Source organism: Asterias rubens, chromosome 21 (assembly GCF_902459465.1).
Source record: "Asterias rubens chromosome 21, eAstRub1.3, whole genome shotgun sequence".
Classification (NCBI taxonomy): Eukaryota; Metazoa; Echinodermata; class Asteroidea; order Forcipulatida; family Asteriidae; genus Asterias; species Asterias rubens.
This window is the reverse complement of record NC_047082.1, coordinates 9,768,009-9,789,502: the sequence shown is the minus strand read 5'-3', so window position 1 is coordinate 9,789,502 and position 21,494 is coordinate 9,768,009. Positions and strand designations below refer to the sequence as shown.

General features: G+C 38.4%; 1 protein-coding gene across 1 annotated transcript in view; it reads right to left on the bottom strand.

Moving 5' to 3' along the window:
- The window catches only part of LOC117304366 (neurocalcin homolog), a 45,789-nt gene that overhangs the window by 5,224 nt on the left and 19,071 nt on the right, over nucleotides 1-21,494 (bottom strand). The window contains exons 3-4 of the mRNA XM_033788773.1: nucleotides 3,160-3,338; nucleotides 594-862 (exon numbers count right to left, since the gene is read on the bottom strand). Coding sequence (XP_033644664.1) covers nucleotides 594-862; nucleotides 3,160-3,268 — 378 coding nt within the window. The 5' untranslated portion in view covers nucleotides 3,269-3,338. The remainder of the gene's footprint in view (nucleotides 1-593; nucleotides 863-3,159; nucleotides 3,339-21,494) is intronic.

Below are 21,494 nucleotides of genomic sequence, written 5' to 3'. Positions count from 1 at the left end.
TGGGCTGATAGAATCTCCTGTCACACACCGGGTCTAAACATTTTACCCAAACTCAAACCAGTTTGGCTCGTGCCATTGCAATTTTTTTTACTTGACCGTTTGAGGTGTTGCTGGCATGATGTACATAATAAGCATTATGCATGACACCCATGGGCATGGGTCGTAAACAATAATGACTTACACAGTCTACCTGCAACCATGCGAATCATACATACATTATCAGGAATATACCAACCACTGAATAACACAAGCAATAATAATAATAAAGTATTTATATAGCGCCTTTAAAGCCATTGGACCCTTTCGATACAGAAAAAAAAACGACCCCAAAACAGCAAGGGCGAATAGGCCTGCTACATGTACTTCACGGAGACAATGAAAGCCACTACCTCCATGATGCCCCTGGTCACTGCCTTGGTGCCCTTACATTACTCTGGACAGTAAAAAATTTACATTTCCCTTACTGGGTGCCCTTTACCCCAAAAATGCCTTGGTGCCCTTGCCCTTTCAAAAACAAAGCATACAGCCCTGGGGATACAACACTCCATCAATCTTTTAGAAGTTTTAAGGGTAATAATAAATGCCAATCTTACTTCAACAATTTCCAACATTTCTTGTCTGGAGATGTACCCGTTGCCGTCCAGGTCGTACATGCTGAAGGCCCATTTCAACTTCTGCTCGAGCTTCCCCCGCGACGTCACGCTCAGCGCAATGATAAACTCGCGAAAGTCAATTGAATCGTCATTGTTGACGTCAAACGTGCGAAACACGTGCTCTGCGAATTTCGAGGCGTCCCCATAAGGGAAAAAGTTTCCGTATATCTTCTTGAACTCGGACACGTTGAGATGACCACTCGGGCAATCTGTAATAAATGAAGACAAATGCCTATAAGTAAACACGATAATATAAATAAGAGTATACTAAAATGTAAGGTCAAGTCCGAATTAGCTTCTAATAAAACAGCTACGGCTAGATTTCGGCGTTGTGTGTTTAAGAACAGGACATCCTTAGCAACACACTTAGCGACAGTCATAGCCGAAGCTGTAGCCGCCAATTTGGATACGGCCCTTCATTAACGATTGCCCAATTTATTCAATTAATAATAGGCCTCAAAGTCAAAATAACCTGCCACAATTGCCGTGGTGCCCAGTACATGTACCTTGACTGTGGTGCCCTTTGCAAAGTTCAAAACACAAAGAAAAATTTCCTCAGAGAGGTGCCCCTTACCGAGGAAAACTGCCCCTTCAAGAAGGAAATTCAAGGCCTGTATTTTAACCAGACCTGTATGCTTGATTTTGAAAGGTGAAGGTCACCAAGGCATTTTCTTCTTAGTAAAGGGCAATGATAAATTTCTTGTGAGCATCTCAAGGGCACCAAGGCAATGCCCTTCACTGCCTCTGTGAAGTATCAGGCCTGAATAACCTATTGCAGACCGTACTGCATCTTTAAAGGCAGTGGACACTATTGGTAATTGTCAAAGAGTAGCCTTCACAGTTGGTGTATCTCAACATATGCATAAAATAACCAACCTGTGAAAATTTGAGCTCAATCGGTCATCAAAACTGCGAGATAATAATGAAAGAAGAAAACACCCTTGTCACACGAAGTTGTGTGCGTTTAGATGGTTGATTTCGAGACCTCAAATTCTAAACTTGAGGTCTCGAAATCAAATTCAGGGAAAACTACTTCTTTCTCCAAAACTATGGCACTTCAGAGGGAGCTGTTTCTCACAATGTTTTATACCAACAACCTCTCCCCATTACTCGTCACCAAGTAAGGTTTTATGCTAATAATTATTTTGAGTAATTACCAATAGTGTCCACTGCCTTTAAACATCACATTAAGAATGCTTCCCATCATTAGATCTATATATAAAATTCTCACCCCCCCCCTCCCTCCCTCCTTTCTTCATCCTCTTCTTCCGGAAACTATTAATCATGGTTGATACATTTCAAGGTGTTATTATGCGGTATCACATGATTCTGTGATGAGCGCACTATGATAACAGCTTACAAATAGAGTCCTGGCTTGACACCATTTGCAAGTAGGAACGGGGGTTTAAAGGGGCGCTGTGTAGCAGGGTTCTCATGTCAACGTTGTTTGCTGACTGATGGCAGATTATTAACACTAGAGGGCCGGTAATACCAAGGGGTTCTGCTGGCTGCTATTGTACTGGTGTATCTTCAAATCTTGTGCAACTGACAAATGTTGAAAAACCTCAGTGGATGATATTGATTGGTCAGACAGTAGGAGGATTGACCATGTAGTGTGCATTCAAAACATGATATCATATATTGCAGACTGGCATAGTTTATCTATCATTTGAAACCACAGTGGTTAATATTGAATGGTAAAACAGTAGGAGGGTTGACCGTGAACATGTAGAGTGTTGTATGCACTCATTAATTGATATAGTATCACAGGCTAGCATAGTTTGTTTATCATTTAAAACCACAGTGGTTGATATTGAACGGTCAGACAGTAGGAGGGTTGACCGTGTACTTAGTTGATGTACCTACATTTTGTACACTACATGATATCATATTGCAGGCTGGCATACATGTATGTAGTTCATCTATCACTCAAAACCACAGTGGTTGATATTAGATGGTCTGACAGTAGGAGGGTTGACTGTGTACTGTGTACACTCACTCACCACATTAAAAAAACCACAATGGACGGTACTGATTGCTCAGCCAATAGAAGGGTTATACATGTAATTACTAACGGCAGCAACTTCTCCTTTAATGTAAAGCCAGATCATCCCCCTAACACAGTTCAAGATAATAAGTGTCTCTAGCGGGCACAGCTGGGATGGGGCATATCTAATGACAAGATAGCTTTCTGCATAGCTGCTTGGGTAATTGCTCTGTGTTTATTCGTAGGGGTTGCCCCGGAAAGCGTTAATGGAGTAAATCTGTCTTATTGTGGCTACCGGAAACCTCCGTGGAACTGTGATGCCACCTGAGATATGCAACCCCCCCCCCCAAACATGTTGTTTTGAAATGATTCTGAATGCAGACATTTTGCTGAGATCATTCTTGCATTATGCAATAAAACTTCTGAGAATTCACATTCTAAATGTAACTGTAAGCAACAACATAATGGAACCTTATGGAATTTTGTTGAGTAACTAATTTCTGTTTGAAAAATGCTCACCTTTAAGAAATCCCTTGTACCATTCTTGTAGTTCACTCTCGTTGAACTCTGTCTGTTGCCTGAGGTCAGCCAGAATTTCTGGTTTGAGTTTACTGTTCTGTTTTCCCATTGTGTTTCTCTACGGCCACCAGCAACCTAACGACTACGGCGTATCAGTGAGAAATTGTTGTTCAGCCAATCTACAACAAGGTAAAAAAAAAAAATGTCCATGTCAGCTGTATGACCTAAAAGGAAGTGGACACTATTGGTAATTACTCAAAATAATTATCAGCATAAAACGTTACTGGGTACAAGTAATGGGGAGAGGTTGATAGTATAAAACATTGTGAGAAACGGCTCCCTCTGAAGTGGAGTAGTTCGAGAAAGAAGTAATTTTCCACTAATTTCATTTCGAGACCTCAAGTTTAAAATTTGAGGTCTCGAAATCAAGCATCTGAAAGCACACAACTTCATGTGACAAGGGTGTTTTATTCTTTCTTAGTTATCTCGCAACTCCGACGACCAATCGAGCTCAAATTTTCAGAGGTTTGTTATTTTATGCATATGTTGGGACACAGCAAGTGAAAACCCTGGTCTTTGACAATTACTAATAGTGTCCACTGGCTTTAAACAGCTACCTGAGCGGAGTGTTTTCAATAGAAATGGTATTTTTACTTGTTTATAATGCACTTGTTCACCATTTTAATGTAATTTTGATATGTGTTCAAATCTGAACTTTTCGTAATTATCGATTAAAAAATCAGGCCCCTACCTAAAGGTTTTTTGAAAAACTAAAAACACTTCTGCCGTTGAGAGCGGGTGACAAAGGACAATGCCGCTGACGTCATTTGTGGGAGTTTGCTTTGTTATACATCCACGCTGCAACAAAGCGGCTTTATCTACTTATGACGTTTTGAGAGTGATTACGTAACGGGGCTTTTCGCAAATCTCGCAGAAAAGCTCTGGACAAGGGCATACAAAATGATTGTTTTTTTACACAATTGAAACCTATTTATAATCATATGACTCGATTTCCTTATTCATCAAAAACATTTTAAGTGGAATTCAGCAAAGTTCACGACTTGACGTTTTCGTTCAAGCAGGTCTTTAATTATCAAGCAATGCGATTTTGTTGCACTGGCACATAGGTGCCCACGAAAGGGATTATAACCTCCGGCCCTTGGCAAAGCAGCACAGTGCCTTCTAACCCCATCCATGCTTCTACATGTAATCCCTCAAAAAAATTCAGCCAGATAATGTGACATGTAAATCCTGTCATTTTCACATCACCCAGAACTACTTTACGATGAAGAAGAAGAACGTAATCACTGTACCAGCTGTCTCGTGGTTAATTCACCCCCCGTAAGAACATTTTGGCGTGGGAGACGGTTTTTTGTTTTTTTCTTATGGGTAGTACATGTATCACTGGATGGAAACAATCATGTAGGTTAGGGAGAAGTGCAGTGTCTCCGAAAGCAAGATTTGAAAGATAACTTAAAGGCAGTGGATACTATATTATTAGCATAAAACCTTACTTGGTAATGCCTGGTGGGGAGAGGTTGATAGTATAAAACATTGTGAGAAATGGCTCTCCCTCTGAAGTGAAAAGGTTTTCGAGAAAGAAGTAATTTTCCACGAATTTGATTTCAAGACCTCAGAATTAGATTTTGAGGTCTCAAAATCAAGCATCTGCGAGCACACAACTCTGGTGACAAGGGTGTTTTTTCTTTCATTATTATCTCGCATTGTTATCTAATATGACCAATTGTGGATAATTCACCCCCGTAAGAACAATTTGGCGTTGGAGCTGTTTGGCTTCGTATCACTGGAATCAATCATGTGGGTTAGGGAGAAGTGCAGTGTCTCCGAAAGCAAGATTTGACTGATATACTGTAGATTCAAAGAGAAGGTACATTTCTTTCTTTTCTCATCTAGTATTAACACTCTGACAACACCAGAAGTTGAGTCCAGTGCACTTGACCCCTCGGCCATGATACTAAAAGATCAGCAGAAGTGAGCATAGGTTATTCTACCATCGGGAAATTTTGTTTACCTTTTTTAATTTGATTTCATCTATTACACGTCCAACAGCGCACGCAGCACACAGCATTCTCGGTTAGATTTGTACGGCACATGCACGCACACACGCATGCACACGCGCACAGACGCCATGTTGTAGGGCAGATATTTGAACGGTGACGTCATATTCAATACGGTCAATTGGAATACACAATCTTGGAATCATACCATGTATCTGACAGTAACGCTTCTCAGATTCAAATTTTAGGAGATAAAAACTGATGTATTTTGCCACAACCACATTACTTCAAAGTGAAATGATTCAAACAATGATTTGTACTATTGAAAGCTGCTGCTCTTATAACCAAGTTTTTATTGCCAAGTGATTACCAAACGTATACCTTCCCTTTAAAGAGCTATGAATTAACTTGAACTGGAAAGAACTAGGCTGAACAATGCTTTAACTGAATACTGAACCAGAAACCAAGATAAACTTCACCCTCACTGAATCTGGACACCTTTAAAGGCACTGTACACATTTGGTCATTGTCAAAGACCAGTGTTCTCACTTGGTGTATCCCATCATAAGCATAAAATAACAAACCTGTGAAAAAACACCCCTGTTGGACGAATTTGTGTGCTTTCAGATAGGAACAAAATACTTCTAGCTAGAAGTATTTTATTATTTCAGTGAGAAACTACCTCTTTCTCAAAAAGTACATTACTTCAGAGGGAGTCGTTGCCCACAATGTTTTTAACTATCAACAGCTCTCCAATGCTCGTTACCAAGTCAGTTTTTAAGTTAATATTTGTTTTGAGTAATTACCAAACGTGTACCTCCCCTTTAAGTAGGACCAATAAAAGATGGTATGGTGCTTTACCTTAGTGGGTAACCTAAGTTCTGATAAGCAAAATTGTTCTGTTCTGAGATACCCTTTTGTAATTATACAGCTCAAAGAAATTGCTTAAATAATAAGCAATAATTACTGATAAAAGAGGAAATAGAATTAGCTGTTGCAAACTGCTTACCGACCAAAAGAACTACATGTATGGTATAAATGCAAAAATTATGCAAATGATTATGCAAATGGCCTGACGTTTCTTGAAGGCTATAAGATTAGGTTTAGAGGTTGAGAAAATTCACTGGAAACAAAGCAGGTTTCAATAAAAGTGTTTGTTGAGGAGGAAGCCAAAAATGATTGACAAACCACCCCTTTAAACAAAAATCGAACCAATTGTGAGTTGGACTTCGAGCAGTCAAGCCAGGGTGAGCCGAGTTCAGTCAGGGGTACTATTTTTATCTCCCACCTGCCGAGGAGATGCTGTGAGCAAACACATCCCGACAAAAATGTTGACAATATATCAAGACAATTTCCTCTGCAATTGGCCGATTGGCTCAAGAGCAAGAGAATCGAGAAGAACCGAGGGAAAGGGGACGGCAGTAAGTGTTTATTCTGTCTCAGATAATAACAGTTCAGTTCGAATCCAGACTCAACTATTTTTCTTTCATGGCGTTCCATTGTGTTGGGTGGTTATTTTTTGTGGGTGGTTATTTTTTAAATTTTTAGACAAATTATAATTCATTCTCAAATCACTAGAAAAGACAAAATATAAAACTGACTACAACTATTTTCATTCTTGTCGTTGCGTTTCTTTTTTTTTTTTTTTCTCCCTTAATTTTTTAGACAAATTATTATTCATTCTCAAATCACCAAACAAGAGAAAATATAAAACAGACTACAACTATTTTTCGCTCTGGTCCGTTTGTCCATTTTTCGTTCCGTTGTTTTGGGGGTTATTTTCCATTTTTGAGAAAAATTACAATTCATTCTCAAATCACCAGACAAGACAAAATAGAAAACCGGACTATTTTTATCAATGATCATTGAAGAATAACAAGACCTGGTGTTAATTGATGGACCGTGTTGGATAGACAAGATTACTCTACTGTTGACTGTACTTATGGAATTCTAAAAATAGATCCGAAAGTACAGCAACTGAAAGTTTGACGTCTTTTTTTTTGGGGGGGGGGTGTTTATCTTGCAGAGACTGAACCAAAAAGGGAGGTATGGACAAGAAACTTGCTAAAAAAACCATAAAGATTCCGGTGATTTTGTCATGTTCATGCAAAAAAGAAAATCAAGGCGAACCTGAGAAAAAAAAAAAGGTATGTTCTTGTTTTGTTAATTGTATCACGCCGGGGCACTAGGTGGACAGGAATTTCGGTCCCTATCTGACTGCGCAGGTTTTCCCTGTCTCTGGCCTTTTCCTCCCACGTCTAAACCTTAAACTTCCTTCCTTGTCTTCTTTCCATTGGGTTCTTAGGCCTGATACTTCAAGGTGTTTTATTATAAGGAAGACCTAAAGTCTAACTGCCCTATACCTCGCGGTATATCAGACGTTTAAAACACATACCGTTGAGATAAAGAGAATCACTGTTCTTAGTGTGCATAGAATGTGTGTGACGGCTAGTTATATGAGATCTAGACATTGTCTAGTATACCGTGAGGTATATATAGGGCAGTTAGACTTTAGGTGTTTCTTATAAAGGCAATTGTCTCCATGGTCACTGACGTACAAATTTACAATTTCCTCACAGGGTGCCTAATTTACCAAGAAAAGGAAAATGCCTTGGTGCCCTTGCCCTTTCAAAAAGGAAGCATACAGGCCCGGTGATTAAGGTTCGCTTAACTCTGAGAGACCTTAGTTTCACAAAGAGATGAAACCGATGATGTAAAATCCCCTTTAATAAGGATGCAGTAGGACAGGTCAGGGTTATGACGTCAATCCTCTCTCCAGCTTCAAGCTGTGAGCATTCAGGCATCAGAGGGTGGTTGAAGACACTCCAAACACAAACCACCACCAATGGGGCCAATTCCAATGCAACAAATTCACGTGTCCCCCCCCCCCCCCTCCCTCCTCTAAGGCAAAAAAAACCTGTGCCAGCCACGGGGGCGTAGAATCGTGCGTACAGCCGTAACATCCTACGTGAAACACACTGCGGGGCTAACCCCCGCCGCCGTGAATAAATCAAATTGGAGTGTTTCTTTTATTCAACAGGGTTTAATTGATTGATAGGGGTGATGCAGGATCAGACAATTCTCACCAACTAAAATTCCGTCAGTGGAGAGGCTCTACTGGAATTAAAGTATGTTCGCCATGATGTTATTATCTAGGGGGAGAACCAATGATTGTTCTGTATACTTTTTTTTTGCTGTTCCGAAAGTGTCCAATGGCTTTAACTATTCCACATAATTTTTTATTACCAAACACAATATTTAATTTAAATTTACGTAAAATTGTTGTAATTCAGCCTTTGTGCTGCGAGGACAGTTTTTGAATAAACCATTTTATCTATCTATCTTCTGTAGAGCTACATTTACATGTAGGTGTGCTCCTTATCACACAATTTCGCCCTATCTGCACTACCAGACAATTCCCAACAGAAGAAACAAAATAAAATCGGAAACTCCTGGTGAACTTTAACCCCACTGCCACCCCATGTCCGAAGACACCCAAGCAAGGGCAACTATTTCCTGGAAAGTGGCCATTTCCAGAGGAGTTCTACAGCGCTTACATTTCAAGGACCTCTTGGTTTACTGTATTGTAATTGTTATTCTTTGTCTCGATGCAGATGCATGTCTTTAGGGACCATTGCCTACAAGCTCTGCTTAAAAAATTTATCCCTCTGCAGTGTCATATTTTCATCAAACTACAAAAACAACAAGGCAATTAAAAGTCGATATAAAACTCAACGGCCATAATTCAGGTACATACATTATTTTACGTACAGTAAGTACTCTAAAACATAAGCACTTAAGACAAACGTCGCTTGAACTAAAGTGCATTACTCTACATTGTAAAAATTGTGCGATTTGCATCAACTACCAAGCTACAATTCACCTCTTTACAACACACAAATATATTATTCATGTATATTCATATTCATCAGAGTTGTTTTTCCATAACTCTTTCTGCTTTGGAAATTTATTACACTTCACGGTGTGTATAAATTAATAATTTCTTAGTTGTGGAAGAGAAAATCTATTAATTTCACAACGAGTATTTGTTTTTGGGGTGTAATAGTTAATATAGGCTACACCAGCCACATACACAACCCATGCATTGCCAGACTTTTACCTGGGCATTCATGGCTGTGATTGGTCATTGGTTAATACATCACAGATTGGACATCAATGATTGGTCCATTTTTGCCGCAACACCGATACTGAACCTAAATCTTAAAATGCAATAACGCTACGATGAGCAAATGAGGATGCCTGCATCTTTAACCCCTTAATCCTTGCATGGTTTGTAAGAAAATCACGCTAGATTTATCTTACAAGCACTGGTTGGTCGTCTGAGCCCGACCAAATGGAATTTAAACAAGAAGGGATTTCAACTAATGGTCTTGGATATTGACATTGGGCCATTACGACGAGAGAAGAGGCTGACATCATAATTTGTACATTTTGTCTGCATTTCTATTGCAATTTTTTTCAAGGATTTGTTGTGTTCTTATAAACCTATACCCCGCTTGTATGTTTATCATAATTTTTATCAGTTTATGCATTGTTTGCCTTTTGATATTTTTATGTATAGTTTTTCACCCTGAAATGGGCCAGGAATTTAAGCTCTTCTTAGTATTATACACTTCTGAAGAACATCAGGCAAGTTACGGAATTTGTGGTCACAAAAGAAAAAATCTACCCCCTAAAAACGGAAATATAAAAAAACGTAAAAAAGAAAGATAATAAAACCAAGGACTCCTCATGAGTGAACTTGATCCATGAGTGAAGCCTTCCCTTCAATCCAGAGATTATTGCCGGCACTTCTTGACTTACAAGAAACTGTAGAGCTACAAAACATCCTGACGAAACGTACTAAAAAAAACATGACAAAACCAACAACCATTCCGATACAGTCAGACAGACAATGTGGCCTTATCAAATGAATAAGAGCCCATCCATTATAATAAATCATCTTACTAAGACTGAAGCTATCTATCGTCCAGGCACTCATCCCTAACACAAACCCTCACCATTTCACAAATCTTGCTAATAACTAAGCATTAAACACTCACCCTGAAAACCCCAAAAAGCCTAAATAAGATGCATTTAAATAAAAACTAAAAAAAAACCAACCATTCCAATACATACAGTCATACAACATGGCCTTCAAAAAATGAATAAGAGCCCATCCATTATAATAAATCATCTTACTTAGAATGAAGCTATCTATCGTCCAGGCACCCATCCCTAACACAAACCCTCACCATTTCACAAATCTTGCTAATAACTAAGCATTAAACACTCACCCTGAAAACACCAAAAAGCCTAAATAAGATGCATTTAAATAAAACCAAAAAAAAACCAACCATTCCAATACTTACAGTCATACAACATGGCCTTAAAAAAATGAATAAGAGCCCATCCATTATAATAAATCATCTTACTAAGACTGAAGCTATCTATCGTCCAGGCACCCATCCCTAACACAAACCCTCACCATTTCACAAAGCTTGCTAATAACTAAGCATTAAACACCCACCCTGAAAACCCCAATAAGCCTGAATAAGATGTATTAAAACAAAAACAAAAACAACAACCTTTCCAATACTTACAGTAATACAACATGGCATACAATCATCTTTCAATAATTCAACTAAATAATACATTTATTCCATACTCTTGGTGAAAAAAAAAAAAATCTTACTTAGAATGAAGCTATCTATCGTCCAGAAATCCCTTAAACACAAACCCTCACCATTTCACAAAGCTTGCTAATAACTCAAGCATTAACACTCTCCCTGAAACGCAGCTGGAAAAAAAAAAAAGCCTCAACATGTTCATGAAGTCATGATGTACACGCGCTGGAGCAACCTCAGCCGAAAAATGTTTAAGTAAATTACGGGCCAATCAAGCCAGAACTGCTCAGTTTTTATTCCACACAGAGTGAACTCAAGTGTAGGTTTCGCCGATGGCTGTGTTACGTAGGTCACAGATAAAATAGACCTTCCTCGTCACAGGAATTGAATTGGGGAGTTGATGAGAACCCATTTTTCCGGGGGATGACAAGGGACTTTGAGAGGCAACGAGACATTCTTCTAGTCTTATCAGGATTGGATGAGATGTAGCCCTTAGGGTTGATGGTCTTGTCTCATTCCATCGCAGTGATTAAAGTTGTACGCTGTGATCTTAACTGGCCGCGGGGTCTATGTTCTACATGTGTGGTGGTGGTGGTGGTGGTGGCGGGAGGCAAGAGGGGGGGAAATGCTGTGCAGGGCTAAGATGCTTCATGGTTCTTAGCAATTGAGCCCCTTATCTGCGTTAATCGTCACTCAAGGGATAGTAGATACTTCAAGACTGTGTACTAGTTTTACTGCATCACGTACGGACTGAGAATGTTTTTGCATCACGTAGGAAAGTCAACAAGGATCAAAGAGTACAGTGAATCTGGGTTCGTGGGTGTAGGAAACAGATTTCACTAACTAGATGGAACGGTGCATATGTACAGTAGTATCATAAACAAAACAGAACAGAACCAAACCTGGAGAGAATTTCAGTGTAATTTTTAATTTATAAGTTCTTTTAGCCTTTGATGCACAGATCCTTTTGGTTAGCAGTTTGCAACAACTAATTCTATTTTCTCATTAATATGCTTTAATCCGACTGCTGGAGCCTGACCCTTCGGAAGAACATAGAATGCTACTTGGAAGAAATAGTCAAACTTCCCAAATACCTATCCTGATACTTCAAATAGACAAACAGACAATAGACAGCATCAATGCTCCTTGCATAATATTAAATTAATAACGTTCCAACAGTAGAAACTTATAATAAAAAAAAAAGCAAGTTGCTGTGCTTACAGGCTTTACGAAACTGGGTCAAGAAACTCTTAATGTGGTGTAGACTGAGTAAGCAATACTGTTAGAGTCCCTTTCCTTAGGTCACCAACAAATCACTCAAACTCTACCATTAGACCATGAGCCGTCAAGGCCTATCATACAGTCTTGTTCTCTTCAACCGGAAGTTTACACAGTAGCCACTCAAAAAGAAATCACCCTATTATATGCAACGATTTATGGTAACCAAGTCAGGAGTGCATCTAGGCTGTCCAATGAAATTTGGTCTCTCATCAGGCAGCTGACCAATCAAAATCTGCCTTATTGGTACGTATAATCCTAGTGAGTGAGAGACACAGCTTAAACGGAAGGTACATGTTTGATATTAACTTAAAACCTGACTTGGTAACAAGCATTGGAGAGCTGTTGATAGTATAAAACATTGTGGGAAACAACTCCCTCTGAAGTAATGTAGTTTTTGAGATTTCTCACTAAAATAATAAACGACTTCTAGCTAGAAGTCTTTTATTCCTATCTGAAAGCACACAAATTTGTTCAACAAGGGTGTTTTTTCTTTCATCATTTTCTCGCAACTTTGATGACAGATTGAGCCCAAATTTTCACAGGTTTGTTATTTTATGCATATGATGGGATACACCAAGTGAGAAGACTGGTCTTTGACAATTACCAAACGTGTACCTTCCCTTTAATTTAAGAACTCACTCGCAAGTGTTTACTACTGCTTCAAGCCCCTACTACGCTCAGTTTGTGTCAAGCTCCTTCTTTATCATCCCTTGAGAAATGAGAGATAGTACAGGCACATGATGGAATGAAGCATGGAGGTAGAATTATGAACGAAGTGACTGCCAGAGGGCTAGCAGCAGATCTTGTGGGTCACCCAGGGATTTAGAGACTAAAGTGTGAAAGAGGTCCTCGGGCGACCTTCAACCCCAACTTTGTAAAATCCTAGCTCTATGGTAAAATTATACACAGGAGGTTCTCCATGCTGATGGGTTTCTTGAGTAGAGGAAGGTCTGTACAAGCATTCAGGACAAAATGTACTCAGCTTATGTTACATGTAAACAAGGATTGTACGTTAGGTATGGTCTGTTCGGATTTCAACCGTTTCAAAATAAAAGGGTGTTAAGACGGTTTTTTTTTATATAAAGAGAGAGCATGAGAGTGACTTCCTAAAGCCCGGTTCATACTTCCTGCGAATGCGAAGCGAACTTGACATGAATTTGACATCACGAACCCTCCTTTCGCAGGAAGTATGAACCGGGCTTTACATGACTGCTTGGTGATAGAGATGAAGTTTAAGACAGGGTCTTCAATGTCTTCAATCCATAACACTGTGACAAGAAAGCATCACAATTATTGTGTTACAAATACGGGCAAGTTATGGGATTGATTATTTCAAAAGAATATATCCAACCCATACAAATAGAACCCGGAGAACGCTGAGTGTCTCATTGTGCGTGCAGTTTCGTTGTGAAACCATTTTTATGGACGCGCACACGCCATTTTCGTAACTTGGTATGGCAAAATATTTTGCTTGTGATATTTATGCATACTGTAAAATTTATTTTGCATGTGATAGGCATGCTGTAGCAATTAAATTGCAAGTGATATTATGCAACTGTAAAAATTAACTTGCCTGTGATTTGAAGGTGTTAAAGTTAATTGGCACGTGATATAGTTTTGAAACCATCTGACAATGCAGATTGGCACCAAAACCAGATGTAGTACTTTCCCCTTGAATGCCAGTCAGCTTATTAAAATACATTCTTAACATTTTGTTTGTATAACCCCAATCCCTCTAAAGAGCAGTGTCTTGAGTGTTGTTGATCTTAGGGGCCTCTACAAAAGTCATTGCCTTCCCAGTTTACTGCACTGTATCAACAATCTATAGATAGCTCCCACTTGACGCAAATTGGTCATCTTTACGGGCAAATTGGAACACACAGCCATGCGTTTTGCGCAAGAACGGTGTGCAGCATGCGCACATTTCACAAAACTCGTTGCCTGATTGGTTAGTTAACAGCGCGGTTGCATTATTAAACTGAGCCTGCAAGCCAAAATGCAATTTGCCCGTAGAGATGGCGTCAATTGCAACTTATCTATAGGAATCAGGGGTCGATTTCACAAAGAGTAAAGACTCGTCTTATCTCGAGTTAGGACGAGTTAGGATTAATCTTAAGGTCTGCATGCTAGAGTGCAGGGTTGGGACTCGTCCTAAGTCCTAAGATTAGTCTTAAGTTAGGAAGAGTTTTGTGAAATCGACGGCAGGCACATGAACATGCATACTGTACTTTCCCCAAGAGCACATGTCAGGGGAAAAAAGGTCAAGTTTGAAGAGAATACGCGTAGTCAGAGTTTTTCATTGACTGCTTTTTTGTTTAATACAATGTTTGTTTTGCAGCGGATTTCAGAAATTGTTGTAATCCTTGATCTTGAAAGCTGTCGTCGTTAATCAATCTTTAACTACATTTGGAAGGACACTAGACTGCAGAACTTGTTGAGTTGTGATGGGGGCCATTCAGATTTCGATTTTCTTTAGTCAAAATTGTTTTGACACCCCAAGTTTCCATTTTTAATATTGAATGGCTTCACAATATATAATCTATACAATGAAGAACAATGTCATGCCTTAAATGAATCAAATAGTGTTCATCAAATGTCTCCAACATCAGTAGATTGGAATGGATTTTTATTTATTTTAAAAACAAACAACTTAACTTTGTATCAGGAATGTAACTGTCAATATGGCGGCCTAGGTATTTTTTCTTCTCCTTTTCCGTTTGTTAATAATAGTACATGTATATCACTTATTTTGATATCAAAACTGAATTTTGATTCTTTTGACCCTCCTACCCAAAATTTTGAGAGAAACAAAATTGAATGGCCCCTTACTGACCAAACGTCAGATAAAACTCTGTAATGTCCCATCCTCATAATTTGGTCCTTGGGGAAAAAAATAGAAAACTTGATTGCGTACAAGGGCTGACCTACATCACATGGTATCCAATACTTTTCAGGATATTTTATTCAAATTTTGCTGGGGTAAAACAATTCGTAAATTGAACTTATTTAAGTAGGAAGAATATTACGCTTGATAATTATTAGGAATACAGGGGGAAAAAAAAGACAGGAGCAAGAGGGTGAAAGTCTCTATAATACATGTATGTGGGGAAAATTTACTCAAAAATTGTAAATGTTATTCAGTCTGCCCACAAAAATTGTAGCCTGCAGTATTATAATTGCTAATATACTTAACATGTGCAGTATGTAATAGTAATCCTCCATTGTTCCTAGCCCATATCTGCATTGATTTTCTCCCCCCTAAGGCGTTACATTCATTACCTATACAGGCCAGACCATCTCTCTACCTTGATTAGCGATTATGCCTCATGTGGGCTGCATATGTTTAATTGAAAAAATGCATAAATACTTTATGCAGTACGAACCAAGCCCGGTGAATACTGTCTATACTTAATTAAAGGCACTGATACTTCTGGTAATGGCTTAAAGGCAGTGGACACTATTGGTAATTACTCAAAATAGTTATTAGCATAAAACCTTTCTTGGTGACGAGTAATGGGGAGAGGTTGATGGTATAAAACATTGTGAGAAACGGCTCCCTCTGAAGTGCCATAGTTTTTGAGAAAGAAGTATCTTTCCACAAAATTTGATTTTGAGACCTCAGATTTTGAACTTGAGGTCTCGAAATCAACCATCTAAACGCACACAACTTCGTGTGACAAGGGTGTTTTTTTCTTTCATTACTATCTCGCAACTTCGATGACCGATTGAGCTCAAATTTTCACAGGTTAGTTATTTGATGCATATGTTGAGATACACCAACTGTGAAGGCTAGTCTTTGACAATTACCAATAGTGTCCACTGCCTTTAAACCACATATTAGCATAAAAACTTAATTGGTAACGAGGGAACGGGAGCTGTTGAGAGTATAAAACATTGTAGTAAACGACTCCCTCTGAAGTAACAAAGTTTTTTTTAGAAAGAGGTAATTTCTCACTAAAAGATTTGAGTTTTAACAATATTTCAAGGCTGAAGTCTTTTAAGGCATCTGAAAGTCACCCAAATTTGTGCAATAAGGGTATTTTTTCCTTCATTACCGTCTCGCCTCTTTGATGACCAAATGAGCCCCAAATTTGTTATTTTAAATGCATAAATGTATGTTGGGATACACCTTTGGTAATTGTCAAAGACCAGTATTCTCACTTGGGTGAAAAAAAAGCTTCAGGCCTTGAAATCTTTTAAAGCCACTGGACACTGGTGGTAATTGTCCAAGACCAGTCTTCTCACTTGGTGAGTTGGTGTATGAAGCTCAATTGATTTTGAGACCTCAAATTCTAAATCTAAGGTCTTGTAATCATATTCGTGGAAAATTACTTCTTTCTCAAAAACTATGTTACTCATGAGGGAGTTGTTCTCACAATGTTTTGTACTATCAAAAGCTCCCCATTACTTGTCACCAAGTTAGGTTTTATGCTAATAATTATTTTCAGTAATTACCAATAGTGTCCACTGCCTTTAATATTTGAGTGAGAAATTACCTCTTTCTCACAAACTATGTTACTTCAGAGGGAGCCGTTTCTCACAACGTTTTATACTTTCAGCAGCTCTCCATTTCTTGTTACCAAGTAAGTTTTTATGCCGACAATTATTTTGAGCAATTACCAATAGATTCCAGCACCTTTAACATTTGAACAGTTTTCATTTCAACAAGCAGTACATACATATAAAAAGAAGATTGATCTCATTTGTATTGTGGGTAAGAGTTCTTCAACACTCAACAGAACTTAAAGGGAAGGAACATGATTGGTAATTGTGAAAGACCAGTCTTCTCACTTGGTGTATCCCAACATAAGCATCCCTATAAAATAACAAGCCTGTGAAAATTTGAGCTCAATTGGTCATTGAAGTTGCGAGAAAATGATGAGAGAAAAAACACCCTTGTGACAAATTTGTGTGCTTTCAGATAGCAATAAAAGACTTCTAGCTAGAAGTCTTTTATTATTTTAGTGAGAAATTACCTCTTTCTCAAAAGCTACGTTACTTCAGAGGGAGTCGTTTCTCACAATGTTTTATACAATCAACAGCTCTTCAATTCTCGTTACCAAGTCAGTTCTTAAGTTAATATTTGTTTTCAGTAATTTCCAAACGTGTACGTTTTCCTTTAAATTAATCAGAGTGAAAGTCAACATTTGAACAAAAACACGAGACTGCCGGACTTTCCCAGTCATGGGTTTACTTGCTGGTCGCTTTACATGTATAATCACTGGCCCCAGGCCTGTGGTCCAGTGTTAACTTTGATCCCTGTATTAAGAACTGTGAAATGCATTTCTCTCTGCACAGATTAATGGCATGATATTTACTAAGCAGTCTTAACAAAAAAACTTTTGCTGATTTTTCATCTATGAGAAGACATGAATTTTACCCGAGGCCAGTTTGGAAAATAAATATAGAGTAAAGTGGAGACAGGAAATGCTTCACTGTATATTATTAAACCAAGCTCAATTATTAAATGCAGTAGGCCTACCTGAAGGGGATAGAACATAGTGATTTTTGCAGGGAGGGATCGGAGGGGGGTGAGGGTGAGATTAGGGGCAGAGCTTCCAACATCACTCGCATCTTGCAATCAGGAAGATCTTGTCCAACAATTGGGGAGATATTTGGAATTACTTTCAACATAATGGAAAGATTGGTTTGTTATCAAGTTGGTCAACTGTATTCAACTGGGGGTTATTTTTGATTCATCGATGACACTTCAGCCACACATCAACAATATTGTTCGTTTATCATCATATCACATCAGGAATATAGGTAAGATTGGCAAGTACTTGGACAAAAGTGCCACTGAAAAGGTCATTCACGCATTTGTTACTTCTCGTCTTGACAACGGCAATGCTCTTCTCTACAGTCTTCCTAACAACCAGATTTCCCGACTTCAACGGCTCCAAAATACTGCTGCCCGCATTGTGACACTGTCTAGAAAATCCTGTTCTATCACCCCCATTCTGAAACAACTACACTGGCTCCCTATCTCTCAACGAATCATCTTCAAGCTGATGCTCATTGTCCACAAAGCTCTAAATGGCAAGGCTCCCCACTATATTTCTGAACTGCTTCAAGTTTACACTCCATCAAGGAATCTTCGATCAAGTTCCATGCTTCTCCTCATTGAACCCAAGTCTTGACACTTATGGGGTGACAGGTCTTTTTCTTCAGCCGCGCCACGCATCTGGAACTCTCTACCACTTAATCTTCGATCTTGTGTTTGTACCGCAAAATTCAAGTCTCTTCTCAAAACTTATCTTATGTCACAGGTTTTCAATGACTAATTTTGTTGTGTCTGTTTTTCCTTGTGTTGTGTTTTGTTTTTGTTTTGTTTTTGGTTTTACTGCGCCTTGAACACCCAGCAGGGTGGATATAATAATAACCGTATTTATAACGCGCCTTTTGCCAAAGGATACAAAGCGCCAGGTATTATTACTGCAAGGAGTGGGGGCGATTTCTGAGATAATATAAGACCTAATCCTTAAGCACAATGTAATGGTTTACAAGGTGCTGTGGCGCAATATGCTGCCAATCCAGCCAGGAACACCGGGGCGAACCCCTTCTCTTTTCGACAAGTGCACTGGGTTCTTTTACATGCGTTTAAACAACACATGGGACCAACGGCTTTACGTCCCATCCAAAGGACGAAGCAATGGTTATGTGTCTTGCTTAAGGACACAGGTGTCACGGCTGGGGATTCGAACCCACACTCTGCTGATCAGAAACACCAGAGTTTGAATTCGGTGCTCTTAACCGCTCGGCCACGACACTTCCATTACATATGTGCGCATTACAAGTCTTATTATTATTATTTATTATTAACTGAAGCTTTCACATGCAGCTTTTTAATGCATCTTTGTTGATAATTTGGCCTAAAAATCTACTCTGTGGTAGTTGAATATATAGCAAGACAGTTCTTTAAAGAACAAACTCTACCTGGCAAGTAGATATACACAATGGTGTTACCGCAAACCAAATATATACGTATTGATACCTCACCATGCAATGCCTCAAATCATACACATGTATAGCCAGAATGCTACACTATCCAGCAGACTGTGTTTATAAGTGGACGGTCATTGTTTCTAGGAGCAAATGATATTTCAGACTGGAATTTAAATGGTGCGCCCCAACGCTGATGTTGATTTGATCCGAATAGACACTCAAACTTGAGAGCTCAGACCATGGTTAGGCTGGCAGATGATGCTACATGATGCACTTAGTGCTCACCTGTAGTAGAGCACTGTACTAATACGTAATAGAGAAATCTTGTTGAGGTAAGCTCTGCCAAAGAGGGGCAGGAAGGATGAGGTTTGGGAGGGGACTCAGTGTACCCACGTTGCTATAGTTACACATTTCCTGGTCAATTAAACATCCTTTCCAAAAAAACACTAACTGACTACGGATCTAGTTGTTTTGAAAAGGAAGTGCATGTATTCAATCCTACTTTTTAATATGTACAGCATGATGTAGTGTACGTAACTTAAAGGATTTGTGTACCTTTTCAAAATGTCCATAGATTTACATTAAACTTACACAGTTTGAAGATAATGATAGTGGAAAGCTTCCCTTCAAATGTCACTTACTGAGGTGCTGTAGTTTTTGAGAAATGAGTAAAACAATGTCATGAAAATACGTTTGTAAATGAGACGAAAATTATTTTCATGACATTGTTTTTACTCATTTCCCCAAAACTACAGCACCTCAGCAAGTAATGATTTCAGGGAAGCTTTCTACTATCATTATCTTCAAACTGTGTAAGTTTAGTATAAATCTGTGGACATTGTGTTTTTTGTCATGAGATGAAAATAATTTTCGTCTCATGAGACGAAAATTATTTTAATCATTTACAAACGTATTTTCATGACATTGTTTTACTCATTTCTCAAAAACTACAGATTCTCAGTAAGTAATATTTGAAGGGAAGCTTTCCACTACCATTATCTTCAAACACTGTAAGTTTAATGTAAATCTATGGACATTTTGAAAAAGTACCCAAATCCTTTAAATAAATTTGAACACTCTAATTATTGACTATTCTGAATGGCTCCTTAGTGCCAAATCATGCGAAATCATAGATTACCTCAAACTTATTTTTCGTTTTTTAATATTTATATATTTTTTAACAGACATAACACAAACATTTGGATTTCAGCAATTTCGGAAAAGATTTGAACATTCTAAACATTGAATATTCTGAATCGCAAAATCGTATTATTCACACGAATGTTCGCACCAATGTCATCATTAATGTTCTCACCGCTGTCATCAATGTTGAAAACATGAGGTTTAAAGACACTGGACACTATTGGTAATTGTCAAAGAGACTAGTCTTCACAGTTAGTGTATCTCAACGTATGCATAAAATAACAAACCTGTGAAAATTTGAGCTCAATTGGTCGTCAAAGTTGCGAGATATTAAATGAAAGGAAAAAAAAACACTCTTGTCGCACCATGGTCACACAAAGTTATGTGCTTTTAGATGCTTGATTTCGAGACCTCAAATTCTTAATCTGAGGTCTCGACATCAAATTCGTGGAAAATTACTTCTTTCTTAAAAACCACGTCACTTCAGAGGGAGCTGTTTCCCACAATGTTTTATACTATCAACCTCTCCCCATTACTCGTAATCAAGAAAGGTTTTATGATAACAATTATTTTGAGTAATTACCAATAGTGTCCACTGCCTTTAATTGTACACACAGTTAGTGTCGTGGGCATTCACCAAGAGGTGACAGTATTATAATGAGAAAGCTGTCGTTCACCACCAGTACACGATTCCTGTTCACTAGCTTCCACGCAACCATCTCTCTAATTAGGACGGTATAAACCTTGTGGCAAATTACACTGCTTCCAGCGAGCTCGTATCAATCCTCGTTGATTGTCATCTCACCAGCAACAGCTTGTTGCCATGGGGATGACATACCCCTGTTAAAACGTGGCATCTGCATACTCTCCCCGTGAACAATGCAAATTTGCATAACAATTGATTTGCCGCGTGATGAAATCTCCAATGTTTTATCCCTCATTGTGATTGCTCTGTTGAGTTTGATTTGTGGGGCATTGTTCCGCTACTGTACGAGAAATTCGCTTACAATTTAATCAAATGGGTAAACTTTAAAATCTATAGCGATTGAAAACAAGTGTCCCAAAATCAATAGCGTTTTAAAAACAAATATTTTAAAAAGTACATTTGAACCATCAACGATAAAGGAATGTGCCGTGGATTTTATGAACCATGCAAGTCTCTCAGGTAATAAAAACAAGAAAACAGTTTGAACAAAGACTTTTTTATATTCTATCTATAATATAAATTTCCTTAAAAAAACAAAACACCTTGTCAATTTGTTTTAAACACTATTTCAATTTTTATATAATATTAAATAATTTGTTAACAATAACATTGTAA